The 19,809-nt window shown below is 50.1% G+C and overlaps 1 protein-coding gene across 1 annotated transcript in view; it reads left to right on the forward strand.

Annotated features, from left to right (window-relative positions):
- TIAM1 (TIAM Rac1 associated GEF 1) overlaps positions 1 to 19,809 on the forward strand; it is a 464,634-nt gene that overhangs the window by 308,847 nt on the left and 135,978 nt on the right. Inside the window, exon 6 of the mRNA XM_075542381.1 lies at positions 6,384 to 7,357. Within this exon, the coding sequence (XP_075398496.1) occupies positions 6,395 to 7,357 (963 nt within the window). The 5' untranslated portion in view covers positions 6,384 to 6,394. The remainder of the gene's footprint in view (positions 1 to 6,383; positions 7,358 to 19,809) is intronic.

Consider the following 19,809-nt stretch of genomic DNA (forward strand, 5'->3'; position numbering starts at 1 on the left):
CGAGGCTCGCAATGATCTTGCACAGACGTGGCCGGCAATTTCCATATTTCATTCGTGTCAGCATGTCTGTCCTCACCACATGGAGCACAGTGACAATAGTGGCTCTTAAAGCCGGTGAACATTCCAGTGTGCACGTCATCCTGGGGTGGTTATCTCTTGATGGTGTGTTCCCTGTGAAGTTGGTCATCTTTCACGCCTCTTGTACAATGCTTCTTTGGCACAATGGCTGTCGTGCTGTGAGATTTTTGGATCTTCTAGGAGGAGGTTGATCTCTCTTGTTGTTTTAATTTAACTGGTTAAGATTGCAACTCTTGACTCACTTGTGGTGGGTGGATTCTGGGACATCAGTTCAGGTGTCGAAACCTATGCTAAGTGGCTCTGAGCTTCTTCGCATATACACCAGTCAGGGGTTAACCTGGGCAGTGGACTGGGCTTTATTTTTTTCTTTCAAACTAGGGTTTATGTTATGTTTTTTTTTTCATGCAAACCTTTTGCTAACTTATGTTGGGTTGGTTTGCCTGAGGGGGTGAGCCCAGGTCAAGTATGGATTTACATATAAACGTAGGAAATTTTATTTTCCAACTCTATTGTCTCAAAGAGCCCCCCGCATTTTTGCTTTCCAGAGACAACTCTTACTAGTTCCTCGGGCCAGAAGGAAGTGTGTGCTTTGTAGGTTTGGCTGGCTGTGCCACAGCTCCGCTGGATGCAAGACTGGGAGAGACCCAATCCCGCTTGAAACCAAACTCGCTGCCTTTGATTTGATGCCTGACCTACCCGCAGGTCAGGGTAGAACTGCCTCGGGGAGTAGAAAGCCCCGTCTTTCTCTCAGGAGCACCTGGTGGTTTTGAATTTCAGACCTTGTGGTTAACAGCACAAGGCATAACCAACCACTACCTCACCAGGGCTAATGAGAGGTACCACAAGAACCCCAAACTCACAGCCACGGAGTTAATGCTGACTCATAGCAACCCCCTGTGCGTTTCCGAGACTGTAACTGTTTACTGGTCTAGAAAGCCCAGTCTTTCTTCCAATGAGCTGCTGATGGTTTCGAACTGCCAATCATGCGGATGGCAGCCCAATGCGAAACCACCACATCACCAGGTGTACAAGGTGCTCCCTCCTAGGACATACAAGGAACTTCAAATGTTTATGAAAAAATCCCATTCTTTGATCCAACCCTGCCACCATCCCCACCATGAACCATCCCACTGCCCATGAACTTTGTGATGCCCGTTCATAAAGTGGGGGGTGCGGGGGGTGGGAAGAGAGGAATCAAGAGAAAAGTTAATATCTCAGCAAGTTAACAAGTCATGTGTGACGTCCAACTGACGGACTGGTGATGCTGTGAGTTAAGCATTGGCTGCTGACTGCAAGGGTGGCCCACCAGGCACCCATGAGGGCAAAGGCAGCCTTTCTGCTTGCCCCTCTCCGAGTCCTACACAGGGAGCTCTGACTCGGAACTCACTGCAAGGCTGTGGGTTTGGTGGTGGTGTTTGTGGTTTCATTGCAGAACCCCCCACTGATCTCATATGGGCCTCCTTGTTCTCAGTAATTTTTCTGGAAAACCCTAAAATGTAATGGGTGTTTCCACAGCTCCCCAGAAATTTAACTTCTCTTCAGTTTCACGGCTCTAAACTTATTGCTCCCTCTGCTTCGCTCAGCCCTGGAGAGTTCTCTTGGTAGGAGTTAGGCGATGTGACAGGCATCACAGGATTCTAGTCCTGAAGATGAAAGTGGCGTGTTCCCGACCTTGGCTGGCTGAACAGAACCGTACTACTAAAAATGCTATTAATACGACTGACTTGTCAGCCTGATGCTGGCATCCTGTAATTCTTAAAGGTTGGGGCTATTTCCTTCAGGAACCCCTTCCCGAGGCTTTTAACTCAATGAGCTCTTCTGCTGGCAGAGAATAAGCCTGCCCAGAAATGTGTTGCTGAAGATACGCCTGCTGATACATATTTGCAGACTTCTTTCTCATCGATATGTGCTAGAGGAGGGTAAACCTTAGCACCAAGTTTGTGTGTTTCTTACCCTCGATTTATTTCACTACCATTCTTTTGCCCTTTAAATGTAAACTCATAGAATTCTTAATAGTGTGACTGTGGCTTAGAGTCGTTCTAGATATTTTGTCATTTGTTGGCTAGAAGCACAGACACAAAGATACCCTGCTCCCCCCGGTCATACCCTCATTCCCGACTCCTGATGGCCTGGTACGTTACAGAAGAGAACTGCACTTTACTGGGTTTTACATTCTTTCACCTGTTAAATGTCGCATCGTCTTGTGGAAGCACACACAGGCCTTTCTCCTGAGGTGCCTGTAGGTGGCTTCAAACCTCCAACCTTTTGCTTGGTGGCTGGATGTTTCCCCCTTTGTGTCACCAAGGAACTCCATAGGTATCTAGAGGAGACTTCTAGTATCTTAATTTACATTTACGAAATCAGAAATTTCAACTATTCTTGTCATGACCATTGCTCTTAAACTAAAATGCTTATGGTTGTTGGTATACTTTTTGTTTTAAGCAGTTTTAGCATTGTTGCTAAAAAGATGCTGAATTTCAGTGAACTTTTGGAAATGGTAGTGGTGACGGTTGTTCACATGTTTATTAAAACAAGTGTCCCTGAATTACAGACTTACAGTGGGTTACAATGGCAAGTTTTCTATGTATTTGACCTCAGTTACATTTTGCATGGCCATCCTTAGGGCTGTACATGACACAGATGTTCAGGCCAGAAGGGACCTTTGCATCTTACCAATATTGAATTAGGAGTCCCCTCACTGCTTCCATCCAGTCAATGCCAGCTCACAGCAGCCCCAGAGAACAGGGTAGAACTGTCCTTGTGGGTGTCCAAGAGAAAGCTCCCTGCTGCTGAGAGGTTGGTGGCTTGAGTCGGCCCAGAGATGCCCCAGGACAAAAAAAAAAAAAATCAACATCACTCCCCCTTCCCAAAGCAGTGAAAGTCCTCTTTAGCACAAGTCTTCTCTGACACACTTGTTAAAAAACCTTGTCCCTTGCTTCTTGAAGACCCTACAGAAGTGTGAACATACTGCTTTGAAATATATTTGCAAGTACTAAGAAGGAACTTGTGTTTCTTGGGAATTTCCCCTCTGAGGATCAGTCCTGAGCTGGGTGACTGGGTGGGAATAACTTCACATGTAGTGCGTGCGTGTTCAGGGTTCTCCTGGCATAGATTTCACTTCAGGAACAATGTGCTTGTGAAACAGAAGTGGTGTTTTTCAACTGAAGAGTGGGCTTGTAGAACGATTCTTAGATCAACGTGAAAACCAAACCACAGACACCAGTTGCTGGCTCGTCTGTTTCCACTCCTGGCAACCACGTTTGATGCAGGCAAACTGTGCTCCGGGGGCTTTCACGGTGGTGCCCTTTCAGAATCAGGCCACTGGCCCTTTCTTGCGGGGTGCCTCTCTGTGGCTGACAACTTTCTGGTTGGTAGTTTCATGCTTCACTGTTCGTGACCCCCAGGGACTTCATAGATCCATGGGAAGCTAGACTGTATTCCAGGGAGTTTTCGGCTCTTCACAGAATTTAAGTAGTTTTACTCCCTGGAAGATCTCCAGAGGTTCCCAGGAGGCTCTGTGGGTAATTCTCAGTCGACTTTGTGGGAGAAAGATGTGGCAGTCTGCTTCCTGTGGGGTGACATCTTGGGAAACGCTATGAGGACAGTCCTACTCTGTCCCATAGGGTCCCTGGCGTGGTGTAAAGCGTTTGTGCTTGCGTACTCGTGTGGTGAGTTAGATATCAGCCTGCTACCCACACAGGCAGCAGGAATTGTCGCAGAGACCCACAGGGGCAGTTCCTCCCTGTCCTATAGGTAGGGTAAAGATGAGTGGGACTTGACTCGATGGCAGTGCATTGTTTTTCCCCTTACCTGAAGGTTGGTGGTTCAAGCCAATCCAGAAAAAAACCAAAAACCTCGTGACAGGCTTCCACGAGTGACACAGCCACGGAAACCCAATGGAGCAGTTCTACTCTGTACCAGGGGCCACCGCGCGGCAGCGTCAGGGCAGAGGTTTGCTTCCCTCTATGGGGCCCAATACCTTCCACATGGTAGCTTTTTGGGTGCCTTCCCTGAGGAGATCAGGGCGCCTGTCAAGTCAGGGCTGCTGTCTCTCAGACTTGTAGGAGAGTGCCCAACCCATGGTCAATGTCCCCTTTGTTTTCCTGAACGAATGAGTCCCTGTGTAAAGAATGAGCCCAGAGAATCGGCCCAGCTTCTGGTTCTTGTCCTCCATTTTCTCTATGGCAAGATCAGTGGGTTGGGCTTCTTGTACCCATGTGCAGTTGTTTTCTTTGTGGTTACACGTTGAGCTGCCAACTGTAGGATCAGCAGTTCGAAACCACCAGTCGCTCCACTCCTGTAGAGTGAAAGGCTCAGAAACTCACAGGGACATTTCTGCCCTGTCATGTAGGGTGGATCTGAGTTCGAATCGACTTCATGGCAGTGAGTTTGGCTTTGTTTGTGTTTGAATCATCCTGATGCAGGCTGAAGTGGGTCATTGTGGAGTCAGGAGGCTATGCTAAGGAGAGGCGTGGCTGTCCAGCTGTGAAGACCTTCCTGTGTCCCACAGGGGGGTAACAGGACAGTGAGGGGCGGCCAGAAATGGCTTTCTTCTTGAGGGACCCAGGCAACCCCTAAAGGCAGAATAAATAAGGGGGGGGGGTAGATTTCTGTTTCTCTCTGCCCATCTCTCCTCAGCCTCCCCTCCCACCCCTTAAAAGCCCAAAAAAACAGGATAATTAGACTGCTTGAAATGAAAGGTAAAATAAAAGGCATTTCCTTTTGGTTTGCTGGAAAGGGTAAGTTCATTTTCCATCTTGTGTTTTTCTATTTTCGGTCGACTTCGGAAGTGCATGCAGTCTAATGGAATAGGAACATACTGCTTTGAAATATATTCGCTACTAATACAAAGGCGTACTGGAGGGAAGAAAAATGGCCAAATCACCTCTGAGCTGGAATTTTGTTTTTTTTGTGGGGAGGGAGGACCTCAAATACAATTCCGAGGGGTGCAGTAGTGGTTACTCATTTGGCTGCTAACTGCAAGGTCAGCAGTTCAAAACCACCTGCCAATCTGTGGGAGAAAGACAGGGCTCTCAACTCCCGTAAAGAATTACAAGTATCTGAAACTTACTGCGGGCTTACCTTCCGGGGTTGCTAGGAGTCGGCAGTGACTTTGGGTTGTTTAACTGTATGGTATATGCATGCAAGGAGCCCTCATGGGGCAGTGGCTGAGCGTTGGGCTGCCTGCCTCAAGGTCAGTGGTTTCTACCTCCGTCTGCTCCAGGGTAGAAAGAGGAGGCTGTCTGCTCCTGTAAAGGTTTACTCTTGGACGCCTATAAGAGCAGTTCTGCTCTGCCTCCTGGGGTCAGAATCGACTCAGTGGCAGTGGGTTTAGCGTGTGCATGAAGGAGCCCGGCGACACAGTGGAGCAGGGCTCACCTGCTACACGAAAGGTCCGTAGGACAAACTGAGCCGCCGCTCTTGGATAAAGATGTGACTGTCTGCGTCCGTAAGGATTATGGCCTTGGGAACCCAATGGGCTGTTAAACTCTAGGGATACTGTGAGTTGGAATGGATTTGAAGGCAACGGAGTCCGTGTTTTGTCTTCAGTGTACGTGTGACGGCAGTGGCAGACTTCCTTCCTTCCCTGCAGCAGACCGAAGCGCCTCATGCACAGTCTGCCCTCGTCTGTGTGCGGAGGGGTCAGGTCTTGCTGTGGTGATGAGCACATGAGAGTCGAGCTTCCAGGCGAGGAGAGGCCTGGCCACCCAGTCCCAAATATCAGGCAGCAAAGCCTCGGGATCACAGCATTCCACTCCTCTGGTCTGCCCAAGGGGCTTCAGAAAGTAGTGACACGAGGCATGGAATTCCCCCCAAAATTTGTGAAGCGCCCTTGCAGTGTTGCTCCCAGCCAGGGACCAATAGCAGGTCAGCTAACAACACAGAAATCCCTCCTTTGGCCAGCATCTTGGTGTGCACTTAGAGAGTTTTTAATTGTGGGATTGATAACAGCCTTTCAGAAGGAAGCAGAGGGCTTCAGGTTTTCCAGCCCCCCACACACACTGCTGCCCTTTCTGCCTCCTGGGTCAAACCCCATTCTCTGATGATCTTATTTCTGCTGATTTAAAACCCCGTGGCAGCCTAAGCATATGACTCGCTTCCCGCCTGCCATAGCGTGGGAATCACGTACCTGCCAGGTGCCTGTAGGATGGTGCGGTGCCACATCCCTGGTATACACACCCCTCCCCACCACACACATGCGCCTTTCATTTCCTGGCCCCTCCAGACCGAGTTCATGCACATTTTCTGACCTTTTTACTGCCCCGATTAACTTTCTTTTACCCCCTCTCCTCTCTTTGTGACAGACCATAAAACCATGGGAAACGCAGAAAGCCAAAACATCGCGCATGAGTTTTATGGAGAAAAGCACGCCAGCCTGGGGCGCAAGCACACGTCCCGCTCCCTGCGCCTCTCACACAAGACGCGGCGCACACGGCATGCCTCCTCGGGGAAGGTGATCGACAGGGGCTCCGAAGTCAGCAACCGCTCCAGCAGCACCCCCAGCATCCCCCAGTCCCTGGCCGAAAATGGCCTGGAGCCCTTCTCCCAAGAGGGCACCCTAGAGGACTTCGGGAGCCCGATCTGGGTGGACCGCGTGGATATGGGCTTGCGCCCCGTCTCCTACACGGACTCCTCCGTCACTCCCAGCGTCGACAGCAGCATCGTCCTCACCGCAGCCTCCGTGCAGAGCATGCCAGACTCGGAGGAGAGCCGGCTCTACGGGGATGACGCTTCATATTTGGCTGCGGGTGGCAGGAGGCAGCATCCCTATACATCCAACGGGCCCACTTTCATGGAGACGGCAAGCTTTAAGAAGAAACGCTCCAAATCTGCAGACATCTGGCGGGAGGACAGCCTGGAATTCTCGCTCTCTGATCTGAGCCAAGAACATTTAACAAGCAACGAAGAGATCTTGGGTTCCGCCGAGGAGAAGGACTGCGAGGAGGCTCGGGGGATGGAAGCCGTGGGGAGCCCGCGGCAGCTCAGTGCCTGTCAGCGTGCCAACTCCCTGGGTGACTTGTATGCTCAGAAAAACTCCGGGGTGACGGCAAACGGGGGGCCGAGGAGCAAACTTACAGGCTACTGCCGGAATTTGGTGTCTGATATTCCAGATCTTGCAAACCATAAGATGCCACCAGCTGCTGCTGAGGAGACGGCTCCGTACAGTAATTACAACACACTTCCTTGTCGGAAATCCCATTGCCTTTCGGAAGGTGCCACCAACCCACAAATTAGCCATAGCAACAGCATGCAAGGCAGAAGAGCAAAAACTACTCAGGTAAAGGGCTGGGGACCGGGTTCGGTGTTTTGGAGATGGGCTTTCTCAGTGCTTGATTCGGCTCTCGGACGACTTGCATCTTTTCAGTAGGGTTTAACGTGTTTGCCTGCTGGCTGAGGCAGCGGGCTCTGCTTCTCTGAGCATGTGTCTGTCTTCAAGCCCCCACCCCCACCCCACCTTATATTGCTGTGGATAAGGGGTGGGGATTATAAGAAGGTGGTGGGGGGTGGGTGCTCAGCGTGGGAATCTAGCTGATAAGCTCAGATGGGAAAATTGCCTCTACCACTCGGTTTTTGAACAATTCCTCGATCGCCCAGGCACTTCCAGTCTAGCCTGGGTCCTGCCAGTGGCCAGAGTGGGCATGGCAGGCTGGGGTTTCTGGGAATTTGGTCCTTGAGGGTAGCAAATGGGAAGAAGTTGGCGGGGAGGAGAGGAGGCGTTCTTAAGTAGGCTGGGGGGGGGGGTCACTTGTCCACCTCTGTTGGCAGTTGGCAGCCTTACCGGGAGCCACTTCAGTTTCCTGTCCCTTGCCCGGCTGGCTAGCCTCGGCCCAAGAGGGAGGTGTAGTGGAGTACCCTGGGTGGGCTACAGCTCCGACTCCAGTCCACAGGCTGTTTGACCTGGTGCAAACCCCCCACCCCAAACAATGGGGCTGCGATGCTCAGCCAGCCTCTTTAGGGCTCTAGGGCACAAGAGAGTCGCTATGCAAACATTTTCAAAAGAGTTCATTGACAGAAATGTCTGACCAGTGGGAGGAGGGAGACCTGTTACTTTCATTGGTAATTAATTATAATTAGCGGGCAATAAAATATCCTTCCGTTCGCAGAAAGGCCATCTCAATTTGTGTTGAGGGTGGTCCCTGTAATGGTGCTTCTAGTTAGTTAGAAACCCAGATTGTGCCCATTTGTCCTAAAAGAGATGCTGTTGCCCCGGGTGGGCTTAGAAGAGAAGCAGGTGTACTCTGACCTCACCCTTAGGAGAAGGGGCCGTGGCCCGTGGCCCTGCTCCTTTGTGAGCCGTTTGATGGAGATCTAAATATAATGTGCAGATGGCAGAACAATCCGGGGTGGGAGTGTGCATGTGGGTGGGGTGGGGGTGGGGGCACAGCAAATTGGCAGCAGGCTCCGTGCTTGCTCAAGGGCAGCTTTTGCTGATGGTGCCAGAACTAGGCAGTCCTGATTTGAATCCCAGCTTCACTCTTTATGCCCTGGAACTTTGAGCGAGACACGTAAAGTTTTTCAACCCATCTCAGCCCGCCCTCTGCAAAGTGGGAACAACAGGTTATTTGAGACCAGGGAATGGAAGGGCTGGCATGGAGCACAGTGTCGCATATGCAGTGGTTACGCACTCAGGGAGTGTATGGTCCCGGATGTCATCTCACGCTCCTGAGTGACGATAGAGTGGGCTTGGGCGCAGGCGAGCGTAGCGTTTGTGCCTGCATCCTACATGGTAGAAGCAAAGGTCAAATCTGTGTTGGAGGTTTGTGGGGATGAGAGTGTGAAGCTTGCCTCCATGTGCACTGAGTGTCTGCCTTTCCTGGAGCGAGCTTGGGCGGCAGAATGACCCCCGCACCCCTCTGCCTACCCTGGAGCGGTCCCCTTTGGCAGCTTCACAGGTGGGTTAGGTAGCCAGTGAGACGGTCACCTGGAGAGCACCCAGGGCTCTATCTGGAAGGCATTGCAAAGCCTGCTGCCGAGAGGTGGTCTGTGCTTGACTCTTAGAAAGGAGCATTGGACGTTCGGTCTACCTGGAGTAGTCATCAGATAGCACATATTCTAAGGTAGGTTTGACTGTATTCTGCTTCCCTGTCTGCCTCTGTGTGCTCAACACTGGGGTCAGCCTGTCCTTTGTTTCCCCTTATGCCCCTTCCATGGGGGAGAAGGCCCACGAACCTGTGGTAGTGGCAAAGTGATCGCCTCTGTACAAGCCCCCTGCATGGAGAGCTCTCACGTGTGCCTGTTACATAAGATGTCCATTCTTTGGCCAGTCGCCTTCTTAGCATTGCTGATATATGGAAGTGAGATCATCTAGTGTGGTGCCTCGTACAGTCACTTCTTGGGCAGCTTTAATGGAATTCAAAGCGTGGTGGACGCAGAATCACATGAAGTGCATTTGCAACCTGGTTTGGGTGACCTTGGGCAAGTTGCTCCATCTTGCTGTCTCCGGGCATGCTGCCAGCCTGAGCCCTGGTCACTCAGAGAAGCCAAGGGGGATCGTGTGTCTGGGAGTGTTTCTGTGGAGTCCTTTTCACACTGACTCTCTCTGTTGACTGAGGATCTTTAATGACTTGAAACACACCCCAGAACGATGTACAACCCTCCACCCCCACTTCCTCATCTTTGTTTGGCATGTTCATCCAACGCGTTTCTCCACAGCCTGTTATGTCCCAAGTAGTATATTTTCAGAGGCAGTGGGTGTCGAAACTTCCTTGAAAATAACTTGGCTTTTGGGTGAGAGTTTTGGACCCCTGCAGCTAACTGGGATCATCCGGTTGTCTCCTCCTCTGCCCTGGGGATATGTAGCCGAGTCTGTCTGGGGCCGGTCAGCACTTGGAAGGAGTCGCCAGGAAAGAGTTCCTGGTAGATGGACGCTTGGCCCAAGAATATGACCACTAAGCCAGGAAGAGATCTCTTTTATTTGAAATAATGGGCGAACACTTGATTTGATTTGAAATGGAACCAAAAAGGAGTTTTTGATCATTCTTCCTGTTTTTGTATTTGGTCAGCCTTGGTTGTATTCCTGAAAGCTGAAGTTGCCTGGGGTTCATATGTTGGAATTTGAGCTCCGTGGTTAATCAAAAGGTGGTTTGAAACTGCAGAAGAAAGGCCTGGTGATCCAGCCCCCAAAAGGTCACAGCCAAGAACACCTGATGGAGCCATTCTGCTCGGAACACAAGAGCCACCACAATCAGCATGGACTCCATGGCAACAGGCGTGGCAGTTCGGCTTCCTGGGGGCCACGGCACCTGGGCTGCATGAAGTGCCCTGGGATGCGTTCACGCGTGTACGTTAGGTGTATGTGCATTGCTACTTTGTCACACAGGTTGGGGGACATTACACACAAGGTCTCTGAATTGGGGTCAACTTGGTGGCATTGAGTCTGGTTTGGGGTTGGACTCATTACTACCTGAAGCAGAGTTTCCGTAGCACGCCAGACCGAAGCCACACGACAGAGTCCGTTGTAATTGGACAGGACAGTGGAGAACTGGCCCCTGGATTTTCTCTGCTCTGTAAATCTGTATGGAAGCCCACTGTCACGCCTGTCTCCTGCTGGGGACATGGTAGTTTGAAACCCTGACCTTGGGTTGAGCAGCCAAGTGCGCTAACTACTGCACCACCAGGCTGCAGTAATTTCTGAAGAGATAGGTAATGAGTTGCCCCTTGGATTTGATCCACGTCAGGCTAGTTTTTATTTGCCTTGAGCTTTATAGTCTCGGCTTCCTAAGCTCCACCGAGAGAGAAGGGGCAGCCTGGTTGTTCTGGACCTCAACAGGCCTGCGTTGCGAGCTCTGACTCTGTTACTAGAGTCCCTGAGTGGTGCTCACGGCTAACACGCCTGGCTCCCAATGGAACGTTTGAAGGTTCAAATCCAGACGCGCCTTGGAATAAAGGCCTGGTTCACTACCTCTGGAAACTGAGGCACTGCAACCCCATGGGGCATAGTTCTGTTCTGACCCACTGGGGGCCGATAGGAATCAGAACTCACTGACAGCCACCAGTGGTCGACCGCTGGTTTGGGAGCTCTTTTTGCCTAGAGAGGTCTCCATGCTAACTCCAGCTAGACCAAAGTGTGGGCGGCCCAAGGCATGAAGGGGGCTCAGGTGTGAGATGCTCAGGTAGAGCATGGTTATGGCGGTCAGCACACCTGTGTCTCTGCGTTGTTCCCCAGGCGAGTTAGAGGTGGAGAGCACTGCTGTTTGATGGAGCGCCCGTGTCTCCAGCCAGGCTCTGCATTTCACGTGGCTCAGACCCTTTGGGAGTAGCTTGTGAGGAGAGCGTCCCCCTCCCTCTTGGGAGATGGAAGACTGTGGTTTTGAACTTGGCCCCTCGGAGCCCGTAGCTGGGCTGTGGTGCTCTCCATTAGCTTGTAGGTTGGCCTGGGTGGTGTTCCACATCAGCATTCCCAGAAACCCCTCTCCCCGTGGTCTGGGGTAGGCACAAGGTGAAGTAGAGCTGCCAAGCTGAGCTCTGGGTCTTGCAGGCTACGGTCTGGGATTCCTGTCAGCATGATGTAGGACCGCCACCTCTCTAGCATGGCAAGACTCTCACAGACGGTCTCTCTGCATACCCCTGCTATTTGTGGAGGAAGGAACAGGTTCATGGGATTAGGTGGCACGGTGTCAGAATTGCGTCGAAATCCAGGTCTCTGACTCCCTGACTGGGCGCCTTTCTTCTGAGAGCACACCCCCAGTACCACGTGACCTTCTCACACACAAACAGGCTTCGGCTCAAGTATCTGCAGAATTTAAAATCAGAACCATCAATTATTGTGCAGAAGAATTGTTGACTGAAAGAATCTAATAGCTGCCCAGGACTGTAGCCTCCAACAGTGGCTGCTGAGAGAGAGAAACAAGACGAACCCTGGAAGGGCCTGCTTTCCGAGCGTTCTCTCGTTGATAGTGCAGTGCCGTGGGCCATTAGCATGGCCTGCTGGCCATGGTGTTTGTGGCCGCCACGCAAAAGAGGGCGTCCAGAATGTTCCTTAGAGGTGAGGATAGGGTGACTCCCTTTCAGTCCTTCCATCACTTGATCAGGAAAGACCTGTCGTTGGGGAGGCCATCATGCCTGGTAAAGCAGAGGCAGACCCTCAGTGAGGATGGACACCGTGGCTGCAACAATGGGCTCAAACATGAAGGAACAATTGTGAGGGTGACGCAGGACCAGACCGTGTTTGGTTCTGTTCTGCATAGGGACACTATGCGTTGGAATTTACCCAGCGTCACTTAACAACAAGGGGCTTATACCTTATCAAGGGGATCGGGTAGCTTTCTGTTAATCCAAATAAGGTGCATGAAGCCCCTGTGGGGTGAGACCATGCAAACAAATGGAACGCAGAGGAGGAGCTTGGTCAGTTTTCCTGTCCCTCTAGATTGAAAATGAACCATCCTAGAGGTAGAAAGAGGGGAACCTTACTACCAATAGGAAAAGAAACAAACCAGGAGTGGAGTATGTCTTTGGGAACTAGGGTCCCTGTGCTAAGAACCTCCCAGACCCATGGGGGCAGAGAGGGGATGGAGAGAAATCATGGTGGAGGAAAGACGGCAGCAGAACCAGGTGACCAGTGCGATATGGTGCCGTGGACTTGCCGGTTCACAGGGTGAGGCAGCGATGGTACAGCTCCCCGCCACCCCATGGAGAAAGAGTGCTGAATGCCTTTGGGTGGGAGGCTTTCTGACAAGTGGGGCGCCCTGGGCACTTGACAAAACTGGACTCGCCGACTTGCCAACCCATGGAGTGAGAGAGAGCTGAGCAGCTTTGGGCCCTGTCCACTGGCTCGGTGGAGCCTGCAGGCACTTGCTGCCAGAGCTGAAGGGAGAGAGCTGGGTGACACGTGCTGGGATGGACTTGACGGGCTTGGGGGAGGGGACGTGAAATAGAAGAGTTGGTTCATTTAGCAAGACAAGAGGGGCCGTGTCATGAGAGGAGTATCCTGCATCTCAAGAAGTGTTGTGCTGAGTTCTCAAAAGTATATTTTCTTCCGCAGCTTGGTTAAATGGCTGAGGAATAAACAAACATGTGTCCTGAGCTATAGTATCAACAAACTAAGTGGTTCTGACCCCTTGGTGACAGACTCCATTGTGAAATGGATGAAATAAAGAGTAGACATTACTGTCCATTGTGCATATGCCTTCAGCGGGTACGGAGATTCCCCAGAGCTCACCCCGAGGAGTCTGGTAAAGAGCCCTCGTTTAGTGCTTCATGGAGCACAGTGTTTTCCCGTGAAACCCATCGCAAAGCAATAAGATGGCACCATCACCTCCCTGGCTCTTCATCTCCGGTTTGATGCCCTGTTTTCATGCTCGTCTCGATCTTGCTTGCTGACATCTAGGAAAACCAGGAGATATTCCTTTTGAAGCAGATCCTGTCCATGTCCTTGGCCATGGTCATTGGGGAGGTGATAGAAAAGTGGGTGGAGAGATGGTTTATCTCAGCAGATGCCAGGCTCTGTCTTGGAGCCCTAATATTCTCTTAAAATATTTCTGGCGTGAGAGAGTTGCTGCTTCTTTTTTGGGGGGTGGGGGAATTATACCTTTAAATGTATCACATTGCAAACTAAATATACTTCTTTTTTTTAACTAACAGCAATAAACTTCTTAGCTACATGTTCCCATTAGTAACTTTAAACTGAAATTACAATCACGTGCCGCATAACATCTGGACAAAACCTGGGTGCGTGTACATCTATGCGCTTAATAAGCTTCTTCTGCGTGGAGAAATCCCAGTCAGGGAATGGGATGTCGTGGACTAGAACCACACAGAGCTTCCCACACACCCACACATGCGTCTCCCGTCTCTTGTGCACAGATTGATTGCGCATAATTCATAGGTCTTGATAGTCGTAACGAATGCCCGTGGCACTGGCTTGTGTGTGTCTTGTACCATCTATGATTATTTTAATGTGAACTCTCCCTAGGTACTAATAAAATTTGTTTACCGTATTGCAGTGCATGCTTCCATGCGTGGGCAGCGACAGAGTGCTGTGTCACGATCGCGCTGCTTTGTTTCCCATAGGAGGCATTTCCACAAAATGCATCCTGATGGCTGAATGCAGCCAAGCCGGCCTCTCTCCATTGCAGGGACTGGCCCCAGGCCCCGTTGGAGCCCCTTCCATTGATGTGACTATGTATAGTTGGGAAAGTTCAGTTAACTTTGACAGCCATATTCTTAATTTTGTACCTGAAGAGGGGAAATTATTGTCCTGGGTTCTCTGGCACATCCTAATAGGAAGAAGAACTGGGGATTAGAGCTGAGCGCCTTTGGAGAAAGCGCGAAGATCCTTTTAAATGTGTCCCTGGTGTTGGCCTTCTCCAGACGCCGGATGAGCTTTTCACTTTGCTCTCGAGCCCTCTTTGCTGTAGACCACCCTCTTCAGTTTGAGCCACAAGGTAGCTTAATATTCTCTCTTAGCTTCTGTTTCATTGAAAGAGTTAGAGAAAGAAAACAACAATAACAGGACAATGAACTCGGCAAGTCTGTTGGCATTCATTCACAAGTCATATTAACACTGGGATGTTTGAAGGTTGCAAACCCAAGTTTTATAACTAGCCTCATTTTCCCCTAGCATAGCTTCATTTGAGTGCAACCTGCATGCTTAATATCCTTTGCCTCGAAAGCCAGCCACAGTGCACACCGTGAGAAACTCTTCTTGTGGGAGGTGGCAGTGGAGAGCGAACAGCGGTTAGTTCAACAGAATGCCTTCCACATGCCTGTTCTTATTCTTGGTACTGCAACCCACCAAGCAGAAAAGATCCCTGAGCTGGGCAGAAATGGGCTTGTGTGTGGAAAACAGTGTAATACATACATTGGAGGTTGTGGAAGCAAAAAGAGCAAGGAGAGGCAGATTGGGCAGAGGCCGGTTGTGGATGGCAGTGGCGAGTATAGTGGTTGGATTGTCCAACCCTGGGCTTCAGTGGAACTTGTGGAAGAGATGAAGAAGTGAGGTTCTGAGTTACAGGGTAAGTAGCAGCATGTCCTGTGTGTTTGAGGGAAAGTGGAAGGCAGAGAGGTTGGCATGGCGATTGGAGGAGGGGAGAGAATGGGAAGAAGGAGAGACTTGATCCTGAACCTCCAAGGATACTTATTCTTGGAAGCAAAAAAGATAGTGTGCAGCAGGGAACTCTTTGGGTAAGGCATGTCCAGAGCTGCAGCACTACTGTTGGCATGTTGTAGGGGCCCTGGGACTGGCATCTCAGGAGCCCTGGATGGTGCTCTTGGAAAGTCACCAAGCCATGGTGTGAGGGGTGGATGAGTGGAAGAAGATGGTTCAGAGCGAGGGAAATGACTGAATCAGGGAAGTGGTACCAGGAAGAGAAGAAACGGAACTGGGCATTTGACAGCTCATGGGGTGAGGCAGGAGGGGAAGGAGTCCCAGAGTGATGGCAACGGTTGGTTGCTCACCAAAAGATGGGCAGGCTGAGTGCATCCAGAAGTCTGACGAGCTACGTCCAGAGAGAGGAGACAAAGGCCCCGACCACTGTTGCGCTCAGTTCCACCTTGACAGACGTGGGCTGCCACGGGTTGGAGTGGATTAAACAGCCACTGTTGTCTTTGTCTGGGTAGGTTTAACAAGGGGGAGCGGAAGATGACTCTAAGCTTTGGAACACATACATTGGAAAACAGACAAAAGGAGGGGAGGTGATTCACTTACATGAGGCTTCTCACACTCTCCAATCAAGAATAACCTGCTGCAGTATTTTAAGCTTTTGCCAACATTCTTCGGTGCCCCTTTTTTGGCAACAGTCAGGACTTCACTTCCGGTGGTTGTGAATCGAGAGGGATGGTGAGTCAGTCCCATCGGGGATCATTAGAGAAAAGGGAATGGGCGTTGGAAGCTGAAAAGGGAAGGGAAATTTTGCCTTGGTAAAGAAAGACGAAGAGTAGAAGTGATTTCTAGAAAGACCCCAAGGGGCGCTGTATTGTATATAGGGGGTCACAAGAGTGGAAGGCCCCGAGGTAGACATTAAATGTTTATGGGTTAAAAATTCCATAAAGTGCTGTCTATCTGAGCACAGCCCCTTGCTTTAAAATAACAAGAAACCAGCCCTGGGCTACATTCTTAGTAAATCCGATGTGGTAGTTATTGTTAGCATTGCCCATTAATTGTGAACTTATGGGGCAGTGGGGGTGAGGTTGTTAACAGCTTTCTTCCCTTTTTTTGAGGCAGGAAATCAAATTGGTTTGTTGCTTCTGCTTTTAAATGGTCAGAGAAGAGCAAATTTGAGTGCCTGGGGTGGGTGGGAGTTGAGAAGAGAGGAGTACTTCAAGCCGTTTTCATCTTGCTTTGTTAATGTGAAAATGATTGAAAGATACTTCTTTCTCACGCACACCAGCCTTGGTCTGCCTGGCTACGAGACCCCAAGTTCCTCAGCTACAATATTCCACGGTGGAGCCGGAAGCTCCTAGGCAACCACTTTTCCAGACATGCAACCAAGGCTGAGAATGGAGATGGCAGTAGCTATCATTCGTGGTTTTCTTGAGCAGTGAGTGTGTACCACACCGTTCTAGACACATCTCCTGTGTTCCTCCAGCCAGTCCCACGAGAGGCTTGCAAAGTATCTGATCAAGGGCCTGCTGTGGCTGTCCTCCTTGGGTTGAGGGTGCTGAGCGCAAGTTGGTTAAGGGACTTGTTTGGAATAGATTCTGTCCTTCCTGACACATGAGGTTGCTAACCATAAGTAGCCAGTTTGAGAATGCCAGCTGCTCCTCAGAAGGAATATGAGGCTCTCTATTCCTCTACAGATTTACAGTCTCGGAAACCCAAGGGCACTTCTGCCCTGCCGTACGTGGTCACTATGAGTTGGAATCGACCGAATGACAGTGAGTTCTCAGATTAAAGGTCCCGGGTGGCATTTTAAAGCCATTTCAGTTTTTTAAAGCAGTGAAGGGGAAATACACGTGGCTTAAACCCCCTGGTGAATCCCCTGTGACCATGGACCAGGGTTGTGAATAAATAGCCTTGCTAATATGCAGAATGCATCAGGCAGTGGATTGTTGCAGATGCAGCTAGGTTAAAATTTAGCACCCTATCATTTGATTTTCTTTCTTTTTTTAATTTGATTTTCTTTATGAGCCAATTTAATTTTTTCTAGTTTTTAACATTTTCTATTATCTGCTTTATTTTTTTAAGTGAGACTTTCCTCTGCTTTACTTTGTCATTCTTTTTAGTTTGTTTTTAATGTGTTTCTAGATATGAAGTCCAAGATAGGCAAACCTATAGAGACAGTAACTGGATTAATGGTTCTTTGGGGGCTATGGCAGGGGAAGTTAGGGGAAAATGGGGAGCTAATAACGATGAGTAGAAAAATGAAGAAAATGTTCTAAAACTGATTGTAGGGTTTATTGTATAACTCTTCTTAATGTGAGTGAACCATTGAATTATGCAATATATCAATTATATGCCAATCAAACTGCGGGTGGGGGGGGTTCCTGGGTAATGCAAAACATTTGACACACACACACACACACAGTGGCGGAATAAAGCCCTGGCAATCTCCTTCTTAGAGATTACAGCCAAGAAACCCTTGGGCAGCAGCTCACTCTAACACATGGGGCCTACCTCCAGTCAGAATCAACCCAAGGTTGGCCTTTGTGGGTACTGAGATTAGCCAGGGAGGTCAGAGAACCAAAGACCGATTTGTATATGAAGGACTTGTGTGTGGTGGTGCAGTACTTAAGCCTTTGGAGTTAAGAAGAAGGTGAAAAACCAAAGGGAGGGACATTTTAGAATTTATCAAAGCTGAGACTGCTCTGATCGAGGCTTCAGAATGCCCTCACCCCAGTTCGACATTCAGCAAACTCTTCTTTGCTATGCTCAGTTTCCGGCACAGGAATATGGAAGCTAAGCTCCACCCATCAGGGAAATTAAACCAAGTGACCAACTAAATAGTTTTTAATTGTATTCACCTTACAACTTCACAGTGAGCCCTTTTGGCATCGTGGTTACTCATTGGGCTGCTAACCGCAAGGTCAGCAGTGTGAAACCATCAGCTACTCTGAGGGAGAAAGACGAGGCTTTCTAGTCTTAGAAAGAATTACAGTCTTGGAAACTCACGGGACATTCTACCCTGTCCTTTAGGGTTGCCGTGAGTTGGATTTGACTGGATGGCAGTGAATATGTTTGAGGTTTGGTTTATCACTTCTTATGGCCACTGGATCCCATGGGGCCATTGTGCTTTGTGACAGGTCACCTTTACAAAATTGCGGGCAACACCCTGTCGAAACAACTCAAGCCTACCTTCAGGATATCGGCCAGCCCACACTCGGGGCAGCGATCCTCCTGCTTCCTGGGTGTGAGAACACACTTGGAGTTTGTTTCCAACCCTGTTGTAGATGGACGCTCATCTGAGCATTGCTGCCCAGCTAAAACGGCTATGCACGCTCATGCCTGGCAGCTGCTGACTATTTTGGGGCCACTTAAGCGTCTCTAATAGGAAGCTGTGTACATTCATTTTAGGAAATTGTCGACGTAGTAGAATCTGATGAATATGAGTTGGAAATCGGCTGGGGAGGATTTACCTCGGGGGAGCAGCCTTTGAGAGTCCCCTGTGCTAGTGGTTAAATTTCCTCAGCCTCCAACCAAGAGAGGGTGGAGGCTGCACCAGCCCAGAGGCATCTCCGAAGAAAAGCCTGGTGAGCTACTTCTGGAAAATCAGTCCCCGAAAACCCCATGAGGAAGTTCTGTGCTGACACACACAGGGTTGCCATGATTTGGGATTCGCTTGGTAGCACCGCCTGCTACCCCAACCTAATTGTTGTGGCTTACATACTTTGGGCATGTCATCAGGAGAGACCAGTCCTTGTGAAATGGAGGGGCATAGGACAAGAGGAAGATCCTCAAGGAGATGGATTGACTCAGTGGCTGCAACAGTGGAGTGAAATGATTGTGGGGGATGCAGGGTTTCATTTTGTTGTTCTTAGGGTCGCTGTGGGTTGGAACCTCCTCCTGTGATGGTACCTATGGTCACTCCAACAATGAACGTGGCTTACACGGGGAGCCAGGGAAGTAGAGTGTTTCTGAACGTGAGACGAGCTATGTTGAAGGCTGCTACCTATCTGGTCTATGAACTTCACTGGGAGTTCTCTTTAGTCTAGCTCAGGCACCATCTGTGATTTCCCTTGATCTCCTCGGACTTCTGTGATTGCCATTCATTGTTTGGCTAAGGCTCTTCGGGCCGGTGAGATGCTGAGGTTCTGGACCAGCTGGAAGGAACATGTCTTGTATTAACACCAAAGGCAGCTGAGGCTCCTGGACAGCATTCCCTGGTGCCTAGCTCTGCATTCTGGGGGTGGGGAGGTGAGTGGCAGGTTCCTCAGGTGCTTCTGAGTGTGGGGAGAATTGGATTTCTCAGGTGTGACGTGTCTTTGAGACACAGGTGGACAGGAGGAGGAGTCCTTCAGAGAGATGGCAAGCAGGCGCTACGGCATCTTAGTGAGGGGAAGTTGGAAACCACATTAGGGTGGTGCACGTCCCTGGCATCCGAGAATGATGGGCATGTGGGTGTGCCTTGCAGGCAGGGGAGTGGTGCCTTTCAAAGAGGGCCCCAGAGCCTCTGCATCAGCATCAGCAGGAACCCCCTGTGGTTTTCTAGGGTAAGCCGAGAAACCTGCATTCAGCAGCACCATTGTCACGGACTTCCATTTGTGGCGAACCCCACGGGAAGCCCGAGTCTAGCTGTGCTCTTGGTCTTCGGTGGTGGATTTTTTTCAGAAGTCACATTGACAGTGGGTCCCTCC

Source organism: Tenrec ecaudatus, chromosome 2, assembly GCF_050624435.1.
Source record: "Tenrec ecaudatus isolate mTenEca1 chromosome 2, mTenEca1.hap1, whole genome shotgun sequence".
Classification (NCBI taxonomy): domain Eukaryota; kingdom Metazoa; phylum Chordata; class Mammalia; order Afrosoricida; family Tenrecidae; genus Tenrec; species Tenrec ecaudatus.